Source organism: Taudactylus pleione, unplaced genomic scaffold (genome assembly GCF_031769625.1).
Source record: "Taudactylus pleione unplaced genomic scaffold, aTauple2 ptg000824l, whole genome shotgun sequence".
Classification (NCBI taxonomy): Eukaryota; Metazoa; Chordata; class Amphibia; order Anura; family Myobatrachidae; genus Taudactylus; species Taudactylus pleione.
Window position 1 is genome coordinate 1,284,358 of NW_028285226.1, and position 20,236 is coordinate 1,304,593.

General features: G+C 42.2%; 1 protein-coding gene across 1 annotated transcript in view; it reads left to right on the top strand.

Annotated features, from left to right (window-relative positions):
- NRDC (nardilysin convertase) overlaps positions 1 to 20,236 on the top strand; it is an 86,155-nt gene that overhangs the window by 59,803 nt on the left and 6,116 nt on the right. The window contains exons 24-27 of the mRNA XM_088458306.1: positions 12,176 to 12,314; positions 12,438 to 12,485; positions 12,893 to 12,945; positions 13,102 to 13,185. Of these exons, the coding sequence (XP_088314432.1) occupies positions 12,176 to 12,314; positions 12,438 to 12,485; positions 12,893 to 12,945; positions 13,102 to 13,185 (324 nt within the window). The remainder of the gene's footprint in view (positions 1 to 12,175; positions 12,315 to 12,437; positions 12,486 to 12,892; positions 12,946 to 13,101; positions 13,186 to 20,236) is intronic.

Below are 20,236 nucleotides of genomic sequence, written 5' to 3' on the forward strand. Positions count from 1 at the left end.
CCTGACTGGTATCTTCCTGGTTGTTTTCATGCTATGTTCAGGCCAGCAGTTACTACTACCTATGCACTTCCATCATGTTGGAAGTTGTCCGTTGTTTTCTCTTTAGCGTCAGGGTTTCAGTTGCTGGTTTATTCCTGTTCTCAGAATGGGTTGTACTGCGGTCTGACCCTCTGGAAGGTATTGTAATCTCAATCTTCTCGAAGCCGCCTCGGCCTCATGCCCAGGGTGATCTCCACTCGTTGGAGATTTCTATGGTCTCATCCTTCCGCTGGTTCACAACTTTGTAGTAGTTGGACTTTCAGAAGGGTTCAGGGCGACTGTGCGGCCTTGACTTTTACCTTATACTTTTTGTGAGGAGTCTGTGGACTCTCTGTTTTTGTAGATTGGTATCGTTATACTTCTATCTATATGAGTTATGTCCAGCAGTGCTGGTATTCTGCTATCTGCAAAATGTGGCAGCTTCCTGTTTCCGAATCTGGTACGGTTTCCTCGAGGTTTCTTCTCGGGTTACTGCCCTTCTCCTATGGATTCGGGTAGGAGTTCTCTGCTCCCAACAGTCTGGCTTGGTCTGTTTTCAGCTGAGTTTACAGTGTTCTGATGCTTCTCATCTGAGGGTGTTTTCTCGCTAGCCGCTTATTCCATTCGATTACTGTACGTTGTGGTATTCTGTGTCTGTTCCGCACGGAGTTCTGGTTGTCTCCTGGCTCACGACACTTGATTCTCAGCTCTTGCCTTCCGTTGAACCTCCGGTTCTATGCGGTCCCTGTTCGGTTGCCCGAAGGGTCGGCATGTTCTCCGCGCTTCCCACCCGGGAGGTTGGCTTTGGGACGTCCCCACTGTCTTGAACTCCAGTGTCCCCTAGTGGATGAAGGAGAAAACAGGATTTTGGTACTTACCGATAAATCCCTTTCTCCGATTCCACAGGGGACACTGGACGCCCGCCCGGCGCGGCGTACCTGCCTGTTGTGGGTCTTTATATAGTTGTGTGGCTGCATGTGTTCCCTGCAGTGGTTTCCTCTGTTCTCCTTCAGTCGGTATTGTTCCGTTCTGTGGTCTTCTCCTTCTCCTCGTTTTCCTGTTGTCCTCCGTCTCCTCTCGGGCTCAGTTCTTAAACTGGGGCTGATGGGGCATAGAGGGGGAGGAGCCAGTCACACTTCTAAATTATTTAAAGTGCCAGGCTCTACTCTACCACCGTCTATACCCCACTGTCTTGAACTCCAGTGTCCCCTGTGGAATCGGAGAAAGGGATTTATCAGTAAGTACCAAAATCCTGTTATATATACACATATTAGTTTTCTTTGGCAGGATATGATGCTAAGGACACACAAATTAGTTTTCTTTGGCAGGATATAATGCTAAGGATAAACATATTAGTTTCTTTGGTAGGATATGATGCTATATATACACATATTAGTTTCTTTGGCAGGATATGATGCTAAGGACACACATATTAGTTTCTTTGGCAGGATATGATGCTATAGATAAACATATTAGTTTTCTTTGGCAGGATATGGTGCTATATATACACATATTAGTTTTCTTTGGCAGGATATGATGCTAAAGATACACATATTAGTTTTCTTTGGCAGGATATGATGCTATATATACACATATTAGTTTCTTTGGCAGGATATGATGCTATATATACACATATTAGTTTTCTTTGGTAGGATATGATGCTCTATATACACATATTAGTTTTCTTTGGTAGGATATGATGCTATATATACACATATTAGTTTTATTTGGCAGGATATGATGCTAAGGATACACATATTAGTTTCTTTGGCAGGATATGGTGCTATATATACACATATTAGTTTTCTTTGGTAGGATATGATGCTCTATATACATATTAGTTTTCTTTGGTAGGATATGATGCTATATATACACATATTAGTTTTATTTGGCAAGATATGATGCTAAGGATACACATATTAGTTTCTTTGGCAGGATATGAAGCTAAGGATACACATATTAGTTTCTCTGGCAGGATATGGAGCCAAGGACACACATTAGTTTTCTTTGGCAGGATATGGTGCTAAGGATACACATATTCGTTTCTTTGGCAGGATATGGTGTTAAGGATACACATATTAGTTTTCTTTGGCAGGATATGGGGCCTCATTCAGACCCACTCGCAAGCGGCTGTCCGCTCGCAATTGGGTCGATGGTGTGCACTGCGCATGCGCACGATGGAGGGAGCTCCGTCGTGCGCATGCACCAGACGCGACGAGCGAAGGACTTTCCTTCGCTCATTGTGTCTGATCAAAGGGGGCGTGCTGTCGATGTTGATTGACAGCACGCCCCCTTTGGTGGGCGTGCCTCCCAGACGGGGGCGTTCCCAAGGGAACGCCTACCGTCAGAAGCCGGCCCACTGACATCACTAGTGATGTCAGTGGGAGTGATTTTGGCTCTGATAGAGCCAAAATCACTCCGGGCCTTGCGGTTGAGAAACTCAACCGCAGGCTTCGGCTCGCAGTGGCGATCGTCGCGATGGTCAAGACCATCGCGGCCATCAACCTGCACACTCGTATAGGCTGTGGGCAGTGACCCACAGCTATACGAGCGTCCAGGAGGACGCTCCATAATTATGGAGGTGGGCCCTGATTCAGAGCGAGCGCTCTGGTCAAAGCGTCCGGCTCTGAATCAGGGCCATGGTGCTAAGGACACACATTAGTTTTCTTTGGCAGGATATGATGCTATAGATACACATATTAGTTTCTTTGGCAGGATATGGTGCTAAGGATACACATATTAGTTTATTTGGCAGGATATGGTGCTAAGGACACACATTAGTTTCTTTGGCAGGATATGGTGCTAAGGATACACATATTAGTTTTCTTTGGCAGGATATGGTGCTAAGGACACACATATTAGTTTTCTTTGGCAGGATATGGTGCTAAGGACACATATATTAGTTTATTTGGCAGGATATGGTGCTAAGGATACACATATTAGTTTATTTGGCAGTATATGGTGCTAAGGATATACATATTAGTTTCTTGGAATGATATGTTGCTAAGGATACACATATTAGTTTCTTTGGCAGGATATGGTGTTACGGACACATATTAGTTTTCTTTGGCAGGATATGATGCTAAGGATACACATATTAGTTTCTTTGGCAGGATATGGTGTTACGGACACATATTAGTTTTCTTTGGCAGGATATGGTGCTAAGGATACACATATTAGTTTTCTTTGGCAGGATATGATGCTATGGACACATTAGTTTCTTTGGCAGGATATGGTGCTAAGGATACACATATTAGTTTTCTTTGGCAGGATTATGGACACATTAGTTTCTTTGGCATGATATGGTGCTAAGGATACACATATTAGTTTTCTTTGGCAGGATATGATGCTATATATACACATATTAGTTTTCTTTGGCAGGATATGGTGCTATATATACACATATTAGTTTCTTTGGCAGGATATGATGCTAAGGACACACATATTAGTTTTCTTTGCCAGGATATGGTGCTAAGGATACACATTAGTTTTCTTTGGCAGGATATGATGGTAAGGATACACATATTAGTTTTCTTTGGCAGGATATGATGGTAAGGATACACATATTAGTTTCTTTGGCAGGAGATGATGCTATATATACACATATTAGTTTTCTTTGGCAGGATATGATGCTAAGGACACATATTAGTTTCTTTGGCAGGATATGATGCTATATATACACATATTAGTTTCTTTGGCAGGATATGATGCTAAGGACACACATATTAGTTTTCTTTGGCAGGATATGATGCTAAGGATACACATATTGGTTTTCTTTGGTATGATGTGGTGCTATGGACGCACATATTAGTTTTCTTTGGCAGGATATGGAGCCAAGGACACACATTAGTTTTCTTTGGCAGGATATGATGCTAAGGATACACATATTAGTTTCTTTGGCAGGATATGATGCTATAGATACACATATTAGTTTTCTTTGGCAGGATATGGTGCTAAGGACACATATTAGTTTTCTTTGGCAGGATATGGTGCTAAGGATACACATATTAGTTTTCTTTAGCAGGATATGGTGCTAAGGACACACATATTAGTTTTCTTTGGCAGGATATGGTGCTAAGGACACACATTAGTTTTCTTTGGCAGGATATGGTGCTAAGGATACACATTAGTTTTCTTTGGCAGGATATGATGGTAAGGATACACATATTAGTTTTCTTTGGCAGGATATGATGCTAAGGACACATATTAGTTTCTTTGGCAGGATATGATGCTATATATACACATATTAGTTTTCTTTGGCAGGATATGATGCTAAGGATACACATATTGGTTTTCTTTGGTATGATGTGGTGCTATGGACGCACATATTAGTTTTCTTTGGCAGGATATGGAGCCAAGGACACACATTAGTTTTCTTTGGCAGGATATGATGCTAAGGATACACATATTAGTTTCTTTGGCAGGATATGATGCTATATATACACATATTAGTTTTCTTTGGCAGGATATGATGCTATAGATACTAGGGATGTGCAGGCTCGGATAGGTTCGAGTTTGCACGTGGAGTTCGGATTTTTCCTCCAAAAAAACGGAACTCAGAACGAGGCAAAACGTCATCTTACATGGACGAACATCATCATTCCTGGTCTTTTGTCCAGGAATGATGATGTTCGTCCATGTAAGATGACGTTTTGCCTCGTTCTGAGTTCCGTTTTTTTGGAGGGAAAAATCCGAACTCCACGTGCAAACTCGAACCTATCCGAGCCTGCACATCCCTAATAGATACACATATTAGTTTTCTTTGGCAGGATATGGTGCTAAGGACACATATTAGTTTTCTTTGGTATGAGCTGATGCTAAGGATACACACATTCGTTTCTTTAGCAGGATATGATGCTAAGGATACACATATTTTCTTTGGCAGGATATGGTGCTAAGGACACACATATTAGTTTCTCTGGCAGGATATGGTGCTAAGGATACACATATTAGTTTCTTTGGCAGGATATGATGCTAAGGACACACATTAGTTTTCTTTTGCAGGATATGATGCTAAGGACACATATTAGTTTCTTTGGCAGGATATGATGCTAAGGACACACATTAGTTTTCTTTTGCAGGATATGATGCTATGGATACACATATTAGTTTCTTTGGCAGGATATGGTGCTATGGATACACATATTAGTTTCTTTGGCAGGATATGGTGCTAAGGATACACATATTAGTTTCTTTGGCAGGATATGATGCTAAGGACACATATTAGTTTTCTTTGGCAGGATATGGTGCTAAGGACACACATTAGTTTTCTTTGGCAGGATATGATGCTATATATACACATATTAGTTTTCTTTGGCAGGATATTGTGCTAAGGACACATATTAGTTTTCTTTGGCAGGATATGGTGCTAAGGACACATATTAGTTTTCTTTTGCAGGATATGGTGCTAGGGATACACATATTAGTTTTCTTTGGCAGGATATGGTGCTAGGGATACACATATTAGTTTTCTTTGGCAGGATATGGTGCTAAGGACACATATTAGTTTTCTTTGGCAGGATATGGTGCTAGGGATACACATATTAGTTTTCTTTGGCAGGATATCATGCTAAGGATACATATTAGTTTTTTTGGCAGGATATTGTGCTAAGGATACACATATTAGTTTTCTTTGGCAGGATATGGTGCTAAGGATACACATATTAGTTTTCTTTGGCAGGATATGGTGCTAAGGATACACATATTAGTTTTCTTTGGCAGGATATGGGCTAAGGATACACGTATTAGTTTCTTTGGCAGGATATGGTGCTAAGGATACACATATTAGTTTTCTTTGGCAGGATATGGTGCTAAGGATACACATATTAGTTTTCTTTGGCAGGATATGGGCTAAGGATACACATATTAGTTTCTTTGGCAGGATATGGTGCTATAGATACACATATTAGTTTTCTTTGGCAGGATATGGTGCTAAGGACACATATTAGTTTTCTTTGGCAGGATATGGTGCTAGGGATACACATATTAGTTTTCTTTGGCAGGATATGGTGCTAAGGACACATATTAGTTTTCTTTGGCAGGATATGGTGCTAAGGACACACATATTAGTTTTCTTTGGCAGGATATAGTGCTAAGGACACACATATTAGTTTCTTTGGCAGGATATGATGCTATATATACACATATTAGTTTTCTTTGGCAGGATATGATGCTATAGATACACATATTAGTTTCCTTTGGCAGGATATGGTGCTAAGGACACACATTAGTTTTCTTTGGCAGGATATGGTGCTAAGGATACACATATTAGTTTTCTTTGGCAGGATATGGTGCTAAGGATACATATATTAGTTTTCTTTGGCAGGATATGGTGCTAAGGACACACATTAGTTTTCTTTGGCAGGATATGATGCTAAGGATACACATATTAGTTTTCTTTTGCAGGATATGATGCTATAGATACATATATTAGTTTTCTTTGGCAGGATATGGTGCTAAGGACACATATTAGTTTTCTTTGGCAGGATATGGTGTTAAGGATACACATATTAGTTTTCTTTGGCAGGATATGGGGCCTCATTCAGACCCACTCGCAAGCGGCTGTCCTCTCGCAACTGGGTCGATGGTGTGCACTGCACATGCGCACGATGGAGGGAGCTCCGTCGTGCGCTTGCGCCAGACGTGACGAGCGAAGGACTTTCCTTCGCTCGTTGTGTCTGATCAAAGGGGGCGTGCTGTCGATGTTGATTGACAGCACGCCCCCTTTGGTGGGCGTGCCGGGGGCGTGCCTCCCAGACGGGGGCGTTCCCAAGGGAACGCCTACCGTCAGAAGCCGGCCCACTGACATCACTAGTGATGTCAGTGGGAGTGATTTTGGCTCTGATAGAGCCAAAATCACTCCGGGCCTTGCGGTTGAGAAACTCAACCGCAGGCACCGGCTCGCAGTGGCGATCGTCGCGATGGTCAAGACCATCGCGGCCATCAACCTGCACACTCGTATAGGCTGTGGGTAGTGACCCACAGCTATACGAGCGTCCAGGAGGACGCTCCATAATTATGGAGGTGGGCCCTGATTCAGAGCGAGCGCTCTGGTCAAAGCGTCCGGCTCTGAATCAGGGCCATGGTGCTAAGGACACACAATAGTTTTCTTTGGCAGGATATGATGCTATAGATACACATATTAGTTTCTTTGGCAGGATATGGTGCTAAGGATACACATATTAGTTTCTTTGGCAGGATATGGTGCTAAGGTTACACATATTAGTTTATTTGGCAGGATATGGTGCTAAGGACACACATATTAGTTTTCTTTGGCAGGATATGGTGCTAAGGATACACATATTAGTTTTCTTTGGCAGGATATGGTGCTAAGGACACACATATTAGTGTATTTGGCAGGATATGGTGCTAAGGATACACATATTAGTTTATTTGGCAGGATATGGTGCTAAGGATACACATATTAGTTTCTTGGAATGATATGTTCCTAAGGATACACATATTAGTTTCTTTGGCAGGATATGGTGTTACGGACACATATTAGTTTTCTTTGGCAGGATATGAAAAGCTAAGGATACACATATTAGTTTCTTTGGCAGGATATGGTGTTACGGACACATATTAGTTTTCTTTGGCAGGATATGGTGCTAAGGATACACATATTAGTTTTCTTTGGCAGGATATGGTGCTAAGGATACACATATTAGTTTTCTTTGGCAGGATATTGTGCTAAGGACACACATTAGTTTTCTTTGGCAGGATATTGTGCTAAGGACACATATTAGTTTTCTTTGGCAGGATATGATGCTATAGATACACATATTAGTTTCTTTGGCAGGATATGATGCTAAGGATACACATATTAGTTTTCTTTGGCAGGATATGATGGTAAGGATACACATATTAGTTTTCTTTGGCAGGATATGATGCTATGACACATTAGTTTCTTTGGCAGGATATGGTGCTAAGGATACACATATTAGTTTTCTTTGGCAGGATATGGTGCTAAGGATACACATATTAGTTTTCTTTGGCAGGATATGATGGTAAGGATACACATATTAGTTTTCTTTGGCAGGATATGATGCTATGACACATTAGTTTCTTTGGCAGGATATGGTGCTAAGGATACACATATTAGTTTTCTTTGGCAGGATATGGTGCTATATATACACATATTAGTTTTCTTTGGCAGGATATGGTGCTAAGGATACACATATTTTCTTTTGCAGGATATGATGCTATATATACACATATTAGTTTTCTTTTGCAGGATATGATGCTATATATACACATATTAGTTTCTTTGGCAGGATATGATGTTACGGACACATTCGTTTTCTTTGGCAGGATATAGTGCTAAGGATACACATATTTGTTTTCTTTGGCAGGATATTATGCTAAGGACACACATATTAGTTTTTTTTGGCAGGATATGATGCTAAGGACACATATTAGTTTTCTTTAGTAGGATATGATGCTAAATATACACATATTAGTTTTCTTTGGCAGGATATGATGTTACGGACACATTAGTTTTTTTTGGCAGGATATGGTGCTAAGGATACACATATTAGTTTCTTTGGCAGGATATGGTGCTAAGGATACACATATTAGTTTCTTTGGCAGGATATGGTGCTAAGGATACACATATTAGTTTCTTTGGCAGGATATGGTGCTAAGGATACACATATTAGTTTCTTTGGCAGGATATGGTGCTAAGGATACACATATTAGTTTCTTTGGCAGGATATGGTGCTAAGGATACACATATTAGTTTCTTTGGCAGGATATGGTGATAAGGATACACATATTAGTTTTTTTTGGCAGGATATGGTGCTAAGGACACATTAGTTTCTTTAGCAGGATATGGTGCTAAGGACACACATATTAGTTTTCTTTGGCAGGATATGATGCTAAGGATACACATATTAGTTTCTTTGGCAGGATATGGTGCTAAGGATACACATATTAGTTTTTTTTGGCAGGATATGGTGCTAAGGACACATTAGTTTCTTTAGCAGGATATGGTGCTAAGGACACACATATTAGTTTTCTTTGGCAGGATATGATGCTAAGGATACACATATTAGTTTTCTTTGGCAGGATATGATGCTATATATACACATATTAGTTTTCTTTGGCAGGATATGATGCTAAGGACACACATATTAGTTTTCTTTGGCAGGATATGATGCTAAGGACACACATATTAGTTTTCTTTGGCAGGATATGGTGCTAAGAACACATATTAGTTTTCTTTAGCAGGATATGGTGCTATATATACACATATTAGTTTCTTTGGCAGGATATGATGCTAAGGACACACATATTAGTTTTCTTTGGCAGGATATGATGCTAAGGATACACATATTGGTTTTCTTTGGTATGATATGATGCTATATATACACACATTCGTTTCTTTAGCAGGATATGATGCTAAGGACGCATATATTAGTTTCTTTGGCAGGATATGATGCTATATATACACATATTAGTTTTCTTTGGCAGGATATGGTGCTATAGATACACATATTGGTTTTCTTTGGTATGATGTGGTGCTATGGACGCACATATTAGTTTCTCTGGCAGGATATGGAGCCAAGGACACACATTAGTTTTCTTTAGCAGGATATGGTGCTAAGGACACACATATTAGTTTTCTTTGGCAGGATATGATGCTAAGGATACACATATTAGTTTCTTTGGCAGGATATGGTGCTAAGGATATACATATTAGTTTCTTTGGCAGGATATGATGCTATATATACACATATTAGTTTTCTTTGGCAGGATATGATGCTAAGGATACACATATTAGTTTTCTTTGGCAGGATATGATGCTAAGGATACACATATTAGTTTCTTTGGCAGGATATGGTGCTAAGGACGCATATATTAGTTTTCTTTGGCAGGATATGATGCTATATATACACATATTAGTTTTCTTTGGCAGGATATGGTGCTATATATACACATATTAGTTTCTTTGGATATGGTGCTAAGGATACACATATTAGTTTTCTTTGGCAGGATATGATGCTATGGATACACATATTAGTTTTCTTTGGCAGGATATGATGCTATATATACACATATTAGTTTTCTTTGGCAGGATATGGTGCTATAGATACACATATTAGTTTTCTTTGGCAGGATATGGTGCGAAGGACACATATTAGTTTTCTTTGGCAGGATATGATGCTATGGATACACATATTAGTTTTCTTTGGCAGGATATGATGCTATATATACACATATTAGTTTTCTTTGGCAGGATATGATGCTATAGATACACATATTAGTTTTCTTTGGCAGGATATGGTGCTAAGGATACACATATTAGTTTTCTTTGGCAGGATATGGTGCTAAGGATATACATATTAGTTTCTTTGGCAGGATATGATGCTATATATACACATATTAGTTTCTTTGGCAGGATATGGTGCTAAGGATACACATATTAGTTTCTTTGGCAGGATATGGTGCTAAGGACACATATTAGTTTCTTTGGCAGGATATGGTGCTAAGGATACACATATTAGTTTCTTTGGCAGGATATGATGCTATATATACACATATTAGTTTCTTTGGCAGGATATGGTGCTAAGGATACACATATTAGTTTCTTTGGCAGGATATGATGCTAAGGAGGATAACCTCCCTCCCCATTTCTTTTTTACCTGTGTCACCCACATAGTCCTGATATTAATTTCTGAATCCAATAGAAACATGGTGCAATTTAAAGCTGAATTGCTGACTATGGCGAAAATATTTTCCCTGTTCACTGCTCTCCTTTGTTCCATATAGCATAGTTCCTGGGTCTACATAGTACAGTGTGGGCCAAACCCAGAGCGATGTGGAACTGCAGTGGGGAGCGAGGGATAGGACGCGCGGACCAATAGTAAGCAGCAGTTTCCTATTGGTTCTCCCGCTCACACCTATCAGAGCTTTTAAAGCAGTTTTCACCTCCACTAAACAAACCAGCGATTTTTGTGGTTATTTAATATAATTATTAATGCTGAGCCAGGTGATGTGGCTTAGAAGGTGTAAACTAAACGTAACAGATTTAGGGCCATAATCAGTTAGGCTGCGAAAACCCGTTATCTGCATTTTTTCGCCGTTTTCCCTTTTCCCCGTATTCTATTTCAAAGACTTTTTGCAGGTGCGAAAAGTATTTGTCAAGATCCAGGGATAAGTTTTCACCATAGAATATGTGGCGAAGAAAAGTGCAGAATTGGGATTTTGGGGTACAAACTAAAGAAAAATACTCTTCACCCCTTGGTTTGTCCCCCAAAGGTATTCTGTGTCAAAAAAAATGAAAAAGTTCCACAGGACACCCCCAAAAAAGTGCTTTAGTTTTGGGGGCGAAAAATAAAATTTGGGGGACAAACTTTTAAACTAGTGAAATAGACTTGGGGGGGGGGTTCCCAAGTATGCCCCATGTGTTTTTTTTAATGCGGTTTCTTGCGGCCGCTGGATTTTGAAAAGTTCCTTTTAGGGATTTAAAAATATGCTTGCACCCATTTTAATGTACCCCAAATTTGATGGGACTGGTTATTTTCACAAAATAAGTTGCTAAATGCTATTCTTCACCACTTTCTCAAAGACTCATAAAAGCACCTGTAGAGACTATTTAAAGCACCCCAAATACCTTTAGCAGTGCTTTTTCGGGGGTACGCATATTGATCCCCCATGTTAGTGCATCTTTTGGGGGTGATGGGCTGATTTCCCCAAAAGTGACAGGACTTTTTGCTTACCTTTTCGCCGGGTCCTGTTTTCTCCTATTTGAGATTGAATACGGGGATACGCGGGCACGTGCCCGATACTTTTGTCCCCAGAAAAGCTCAGATGACGGCGAAAAGTCCGGCAAAACAGACTTTCCACCTCAAATTGAATATGGCCCTAAGTAGCAAAAATTTCAATGGTCTGGAATAAATGCAAGTGCAAATAGCCTTGTGCCCACTCCCTACGCAGGGCCATTGGAAAAGGAACTTGCTAGGAGCAGGGGAACACAGGGATTGTAGGGAGGAGATGGATTCAGGGTTTTTTCCAGTGTTCTGCCCCCTACAGGTAACCTATAACCTGGCATCAGTGTCCCCTACAGCTTTTATGAGAAAGTGATTGACCAGGTAGTATTACAGTCCTCTTGCTGTGTGTTGGCTCTTCCTTTGTACTGACTCTTTATGTTCATCAGTAAACTGAAGTTTCATCCTCTGGAGAGCGAAGTCCCGGTGCAGTTCCAGGTGGCGGAGCTTCCGACCTCTCATCACTTGTGTAAAGTAAAGTCGTTGAATAAAGGGGACTCCAATTCGGAGGTCACGGTGTATTACCAGGTGAGAGGACAACCTGCCACAGTCATGCTCCCGGATACCCACAAAAGCCTCTCTAAGTTTCTTACTGTGAGATCCATGGTGCAATGTGAGTACTTCACAATGAATTGTTTTTTTTTTTTACAGTCTGGTGCTAGGAATTTATGGAATTTCACCCTGATGGAGCTGCTAGTGGTAGGTATTTCAGCCCACTTTCCAGGACCTAATACACCCAATACACCCTGATTGGTGTCTATCAGCCATTAAGTAGGATCTGTGATCCCATAGGAATTTACAGGGAAATGCCCATAACAATACTGTCATTTACAATAAAAATGATTTAAGTGCATTGGCAGATTTAATTCAACCCACAAAATATACTCCTTATGTTACCTTGTAATAATAACAAGCCATACAGTGATGGCCTCCTAAGCATGTGCCAGGCTCTTTATGCACCATCTGCCAGTGGCACTGTAAGAGCTGAGGCCTTTTAGTTTTGTTTTATTGATATGCTTTATGAAATGGGTTAATCTAATCCCCTACCCTTCCTAACTGCTTCCGAAATCCAGATGCTATGACATAAGCCTTTTGCTCTCTTTCAGATGCACATGGAAGAACCTTGTTTTGACTTTCTGAGGACGAAGCAGACTCTGGGGTAAGAGGCCTCCGGCATAGAAGTAACCGTGTTTAGTGTATGAACTGAGAATACAGAGACATATAGACCATTTTAAATGAATACCTTTTACTGTTGTATTTTAATGCAGTCCTAATCGTGCAGGAGTCCAAATCCTTTCCTCTCTCTCCTCTGTAGGTACCACGTGTATCCCACCTGTAGGAACACTTCTGGGATTCTGGGTTTTTCAGTCACTGTGGAAACGCAAGCAACTAAATACAAGTGAGTGAGATGTGACTACAGATGTGGTATCCCTCAGAGGGCCTGATTCTGAGGTGGTCGGGGTGTTGATGTTTGCGCAGTTAAGTGATTATTTGCTACTGCGCATGTGTGAAAAGTCCTGGGAACGTCTATGGCGCATGCGTACCACTGAGTGTGGGAGGAGTGGCGGCAGTGATGAGCCGGGAAGAGCCGGGGTGTGCTGCGAGGCAAGGCCCTCACCACTCGTTGCACGCCCCCATCGCAAGTGCCCGCACACAGGATGGACTGCCAGGGCTGAACTCCAGCTTGTCCCTGGCGGAACCATGAACATTCCTGTGAGGTGACGTGAAGTGATCACAATCACATGGGCGTGTTATGGGAGAGTCACAGTAGTGTCAGTGAATGCGGCTGCATTCTCAAACGCAGAGCCGCAGCAGCCATGTTTAGAGGAAATTCAGAATGAGGCACTGCGCCAGCCTTAGTGCAATGCAACTGTCGGTGGTCATGTCGGTGGTCATGTCGATGGTGGAGTTTCTGAGTTCTCTGGCTCATTTCCGCTGTCCACGCTGGCAATCTCCTGCGATCGCAGGTACACAAGGGAAAGGCTGAGAATAGTATTTGCATATTACCACAGCTGCGAATCGGAAATAAATCGCAGCCGCGCATGTATTACCATCCAGCGCTGAGTCGGGCCCAGGCTGCGGAATGTTCTGTAATATCACTGTAACACACAACGTCTGTGTGTTTTATATTACTAATATGTAGCTTGCATGCCGAGATTGCTGGGGAACTCTGGTGTTCTTGTCTGTGGCTTTCAGTGTGACTAAAGCCTATCACAGGACGGGTCTGGATACAATTACCACAGTATACACAGCCTACGCTGGCAACGTTACACATACACACTACACTAGCCTGTGCCCAACACATAACTTATCTGTGCCTCACAAAGGTTTAGACTGGCATGTAAATTTTTACATGCCAGTGTGAGCACCCGCAAAATGATTATACCTGTCTGTGCCCTCATAATAGGCATTGCTCACTACCCTGTGTCCATCACTAAAAAAAAAACATTTTAGGCAAATCCTTAATTCTTTAAGCAAAAAAAAATATTAATGTAAAGGGGCCTATCCATTACACGACTTTGTGAACAATCCGACCAAAACGAGGAGGTTTTGGACGCATTGTTCACAAAATCGTGTAATGGATAGCAGTTAAGGACTAGCGATGCGCGTGCACGCTGGGTCTTTGCCGACCCCGACTATCTACAGAACATGCTCGTCAACCTGACGACGATCATCAAGTTCCCCATGTTCTGAGATAGGAGGTCAGGATCCTGCACTAAAAGACGTTCAGTGAACGCCGTTCAGTGTGGGCACTGCACCCAGCGACCTAAAGGTCTGAAAGCTAGACGTTCAATCTTTCAGGTCGCCTAATGGATAGGCCCCTTTACAGTCCCTTGATTGAAAGTTTTATAAGACGCAGTACTTGGTTTCCCCCACAAAGTAAAATGTGATTTCCCAAGAACAGCTGACAGTGGGTCTCCGCTGTCAGTACACTTAATCACTGAGCCACTCCTCCCATAGGATTGCTTACACCTTGACCCTACACAGCTGCACAATGCACGGTCAGAGGCCTTGTAAGACTGGGTACAGGGCCAATACATTTTCTTTCATTCAGCAAATTGATGAAGTGTCCAGACAGCTTTCTGAGCACGCAATGTATTCATCTAGGAGCAGCGGAAGGTTCTGTTTGGAGGCTGTAAAATCCATTAATGATATTGATCTGCCCATAAATTAATGACTGAGTTGTAGAGATGCATTATGTCTGCACCAAAACTGCTGGGTCAGTGTGCGGTCACAACCTGAGATCTGCAAAGTGGTAATGAGATTGCAAAAACAGCCATAACAGTGTTCTGTGACAGGGTTGTGTATTAATAGACCAGAATGCACAAAGTCACCTAACAATTTTAACTTTAAAGGCTACTCACCTGGTTTTAGAGATAAGAAGGGTCATTTGTGAACCGAATCTATTTGGTCCAGGGCACAGATGCACCCTTACATTACATTTCACCCCCCTTAGCTCCTTCTGTGGGAAATACACATGGTGGAAACAAAGCCCCGCCTCCTTACACTTTAGCCCCACCTCCTTACACTGTAGCACCGCCCCCTTACACTGTAGCACCGCCCCTTACACTTTAGCACCGCCCCCTTACACTTTAGCACCGCCCCCTTAATCAATGTAAAATGTTCAGTTTTTCTCCTAAGATACTGCTAATATAATGTTTTAGCCTCATATATTACATAGTGTAGGTACATCATCTGTGTGTTCCTCATGTGTCACTACTGTGCAATGAATGTCTCTTACTTTGGTATAAATGCACTTTCCCATATGACGTGCCCCTGGAATGGCTGCTATGGCTCCAGGCTGCAGAAAGTGACGGCCCTTTAGCATCCTAGGTAGGGCAGCCCATAAAAACAGATAATTCAGCCTCTTGTGGAAGCAGCTAACAGCTCCCTGTCTGCTGTCTCATCTGCAGGGACGTAGTGGTGAAGTCTACTAGAGTACTGGGTTTTCTTTGGCCTATTCCCTTCCACAGACCGGTGTCTTTTAATTTCCACATCTGCAACGATATCCCCAGATTGTACTGCAAGTACAAGCGACTGGGGATATCGTTAACGACCCGCATGAGTGCACATCGTTAGCGATATAGTGCGTACACACTAGACGATTAAACAAAATTGTTGTAACAATGTGTCGTTATCGGCAATATCGTTTAAAAAAATCGGCTAGTGTGTATGCACCATTACTCTAGATTTAATGTGAACTTGCATGAGTCATAAAGTTTGACACTTGCTCAGAATGTAAGGTTAATAGGATACTTTTGTAGCTTTCACACAGGTTTTTGGCAGACTGACAATTTCCACTTGAGCCAGCCCCGGAACCTGTGTATTTTAAGAGTGCTTCCATTTTTAGGGATTGTGTGGCCCTAATGAGACTCAAACCTAGGCGAAAACCTAATCCTGGTCGAACTACACCACCCTGCCAAATTTGGTGGAGCTAGGTCCAAAACTCTGGTCTTGCATAAAGGAAAAACAGACACGCTTTCTCGCTTATTACGTAGGTAAATCTATTTCATGCATTGAGTAATCACCGATTGAAAAGAAATTAATTTTGGGCGCAGGACAACGTTGGGAAATTGTTACATTAAATTGTTCTGATAGTGAAGAAAATAATCCAGATCTGTAAATTGTTCTCCAATTAAAGCAGCGGTTGCAGCAAACACAGAACAGGAGTTTAAAAAAAAATAATAATAAAAAAAAAATCACATTCTTACTCTTCTCCCATAACACAGTGTTCTTCCAGAGCTGTTTTTTTTCGGGCAGTCCACCCGGCACTTGCCCTCGTCTTACACTCTACATAACGCGTCCCTTGCCGCCTGGCATTCGCACTCACCCAGCGGACCCTCACTAATGCGCCCTTGTTGCCGGCGGTCCACTATTGCTGGCGCACACTGTACGGACGCCGGAAAGAGAAGATGGAAGATAGCACCATGACATTGCGGCAGCTAAACTTTCTGCTGCGTCACAGTGCACGGAGGTGTCAGGTTGGAGGGCAGAGATCCCTCCCCCTAAATAAAGCTCCCCCCTGACAGCACGCCTTTGTGCGGTCAGGTGGGGACAGTCGCCTGTGTACAAATAAGAGAGTAGTCCTTCTATGTCCACTCTCTCACATCTGTGTAGTCAGCAATTGGGCAGTATCTGGGCACTTAAAAGAAACGTATTTGTGTCCATGACACCTCTCATCAGAATGTTACATTGCTGATAAGTGGAGCTAATGCTGGGTGCACACTGAACGATATATCATCCCAACGGTAGGCCGGTGTGTACACACAGTATATCTGTGAACCACGTTGTTCACGGATATATATCGTGTCAGCACAGCTAATGCAATATATCGTACACATCTGCCTGTGTGTACAGGCAACTGACTGATCCATATGCTGGCCGCAGGAACCAGCGACAAAGACGTTAAAACTGGTTCCTGCACCCGATTGGTAAGTGTGCAATCACAGCCACATACTTACCAAATCAGTCGGTAGGTTGGCCAGCCGGCCGATCCGTCGGCCAAGTGTGTACCCCACCTTAAAGTATACCCAACAAAACTCTTGTCACGTCCATAACGCCATTTAGGTGCCATTAGATGGAATATATAACTGTCCAGGTACTGATTAGTTAAAGGAAATGCTAATGAACACTTTGGAAGAGGAGATGATAGAAAGTGGGTACAAACTGTGGGGGTCACCTGACAGGTGCAATTCTCAAACATTTATTAAAAACGCTGAAGACTTTGTTGACGCTTTCTTTGTACAACTATCCGTATAAACGTAACCTGCTATAGCGCATTGGCAATCCGCATACTGCAACTGTCTTAAAGTATTAAAGATAATTCACCTGTCATCAGTTTAGACTTCTCCGAGAATTCGTCTTTTGTGGAGCAGGATGAAGCCCAGTCCTTTCATTGCAACAACAAGTACGTGACTGTACATCCCATTGCAGTCTATTTCAGGGCTCCAGGTGAAATCAAGTAGAAGAGTTTTTGTACTGCGTTCTGAGTGCTTGATACATAATACAGTAGCTGTACACTTCTTTTAAAGACAGCGGATTTCATTCCTCAAGACAGCAGCGTGATGCCAACATTGCAAAAGGTTTTAGCCTTTCCTGGTGGGTCAGCTGCACAGTACAGGAACAGGAGAGACTTCTCCAAACCTTTGTCACCACAAGCAGGACTTCTGTGTGGCTGCAATGTGGCATCGTTATGTCACAGCTCACGGCAAAGGAATCTGACGGTTTGGCGAGGGCGCCTTGCAGCTTAGGGCATGCCTTCAGAGACTCTCTTCATCTGGAGAAAATCAAATCTTCCATCAGTGAATTTGTGTCTTTGTGCCCAAATCAGGAATGCTTACCAGAAGATGACCTGAACCCAAACTTTTACAGAGGCAAAACAACTATTAAAGGAACACAATCCTTTCCCCACGTGTTCCAAAAATAGGAGGTCTAACTGAAATCCTAGTCAGTGTACTGACTGAGTGATAGGAGTGCTGCACACAACATTCAGGCTCTAGCTATGCATGAAGTGTCTGTGTGATATAATCTGCAGTGATATCTGGCTTATACACTGTCGGCAGACGTCAGTAAGAGGTGAAGATCACTCTCATGGACCCAGCAGGTCCGGCACCATCATTTAGTTCCCAAGTAAACAAGACTTTCCGAAAGTTTCAATAATCAACATCTAACAAGAGTTGCATAAAGAAATGTGACGGTCTGAACGTGCAGCTTAACGCAAAAAGAGATGTCCGCTGCAACCAAAACACGGGGTAGATGAACTCGCCTAGTAGATTTGTGCTACTATATCCAGTCTACCATACTATTTAACTACTAGTATTTTGTATCTGTCGTTATCCTGGTCACTAGCTATTGTGCCCAGCATTGCAGGCATGTATTTATTTCCTATCCATCTTCTCACCCCCCTCATCTCTCCATCCCACGTGTGCGTCTCTCTCTCTTTATTTTAATTCTTGCTAAATCTTCCCAAACTCCAACTGGACAAAATAGTCTGTGAATAAAGACGTGTCTGATTCCATCCCTGTGGCTTTGGTATTGGGGAATTATGCAATTGCTGCATCTATTTCTTTATTTCTAAGTGTCGCAGCTTTTCTGCTGGAGCCTCCTCAGTACAGATTTATGGTACACCACGGAGCCAGAGGTCTCTTTGGGTAGATTTATTGTATATTGGTACTCTAGTAGCTGATGGTCGGTGCAATGTGATGGACAGGCATAAACGTTTTTAGAAAAGTATCCCCTATCCTGCAGAAGTTCATTCATTTGTGTATAGGATAAGGGACGATTCGGCGTGGATGCTATCTGTACAGCATGTGTTGCCCAATTTGGTGTTTGTGCCATCAATCTGGCAGAGCCTGCCCTGGTCACATCTTTGACCAAGTCCATTTACAAGCTCTCGCAGCTTGCTGTGCGCACCCAAGTAGTATTTGTGGAGGTCCTCCTCCTACTTCTGTTCTTAATGCTTCCCCCAATGGGTGCCATACATCTATCAGAATTGGGTCAGGGACTTTTGGGACCCTCAGCAGCACTATTGGGTGAGCCAGTTTGTGCTAAGTCAGTGCTGGGCTTGTCCTCTTCTCTGGGGATAATCTTAGACACCAGAAGCAGCATAGCCCTGTTTATGTCATGTCCTGGCTCAGAATATTCCTCTCAGGTAGAGGGCGATGGTGTATTCTTTGTGCCTTGAGGAGGTTGCTACCAGGGGATCAGATTAGTTAGTAGTGCAGGTGCGGAGGCAGACTCTGAGACATAGGAAGTTTATGAAGGATAAGCACTGACACCACTCTCTCTCTCCTGGACTCTTGCAGATATTGGGGATCCAACCTGATCTGGAGTATTACCCAATATATGTAAATAAATATTTAATAGTATTTAACTTACTGAAGTGCTTTGTGCACCTACTGAATTTTGTCATTAACCTCTAAGAAATAAGTTAACTATTTAAGGACAAATATAAATGACTGGTGTTCATAGTTATTTATAAAATAACAAGTAACTCCATTTCTTTTTATATGATGGATAAATATTTCTCTAGATTGCCCCCTACAGGCTGATCGAAGATCATGCATCCACATAAGTGTTTGAAAACATTTAGAGAAAGTTACTGTCTACTTGTCAGAGTTACCAATAGACCATTCCACCCTGTCCCCCTCCTCTTTTCTTATGCTTCCCGTACTTGGAGCGTGATTCAGAGATGGACGCTAATGCCGCCACAGCTGTGAATTTGTATGCAGCGGCTGTGCGCAGATTTGCAAATGTGGCAGCCATCGGGATTGGTATAGAGAAGCCCATCCGGCGGCTTCACAAGTCCAAGTGACTGCATACAAAGACGCAGCATCGGTCACAGATCAGTCAGTTATCGGAATGGTTTTGGGAACTGATACCCCGGAGCCATCGGCCTGCATATGGGATCCCAGTCGCAGGCAAAGACGCCTGCATTTGAGTCCCCACCT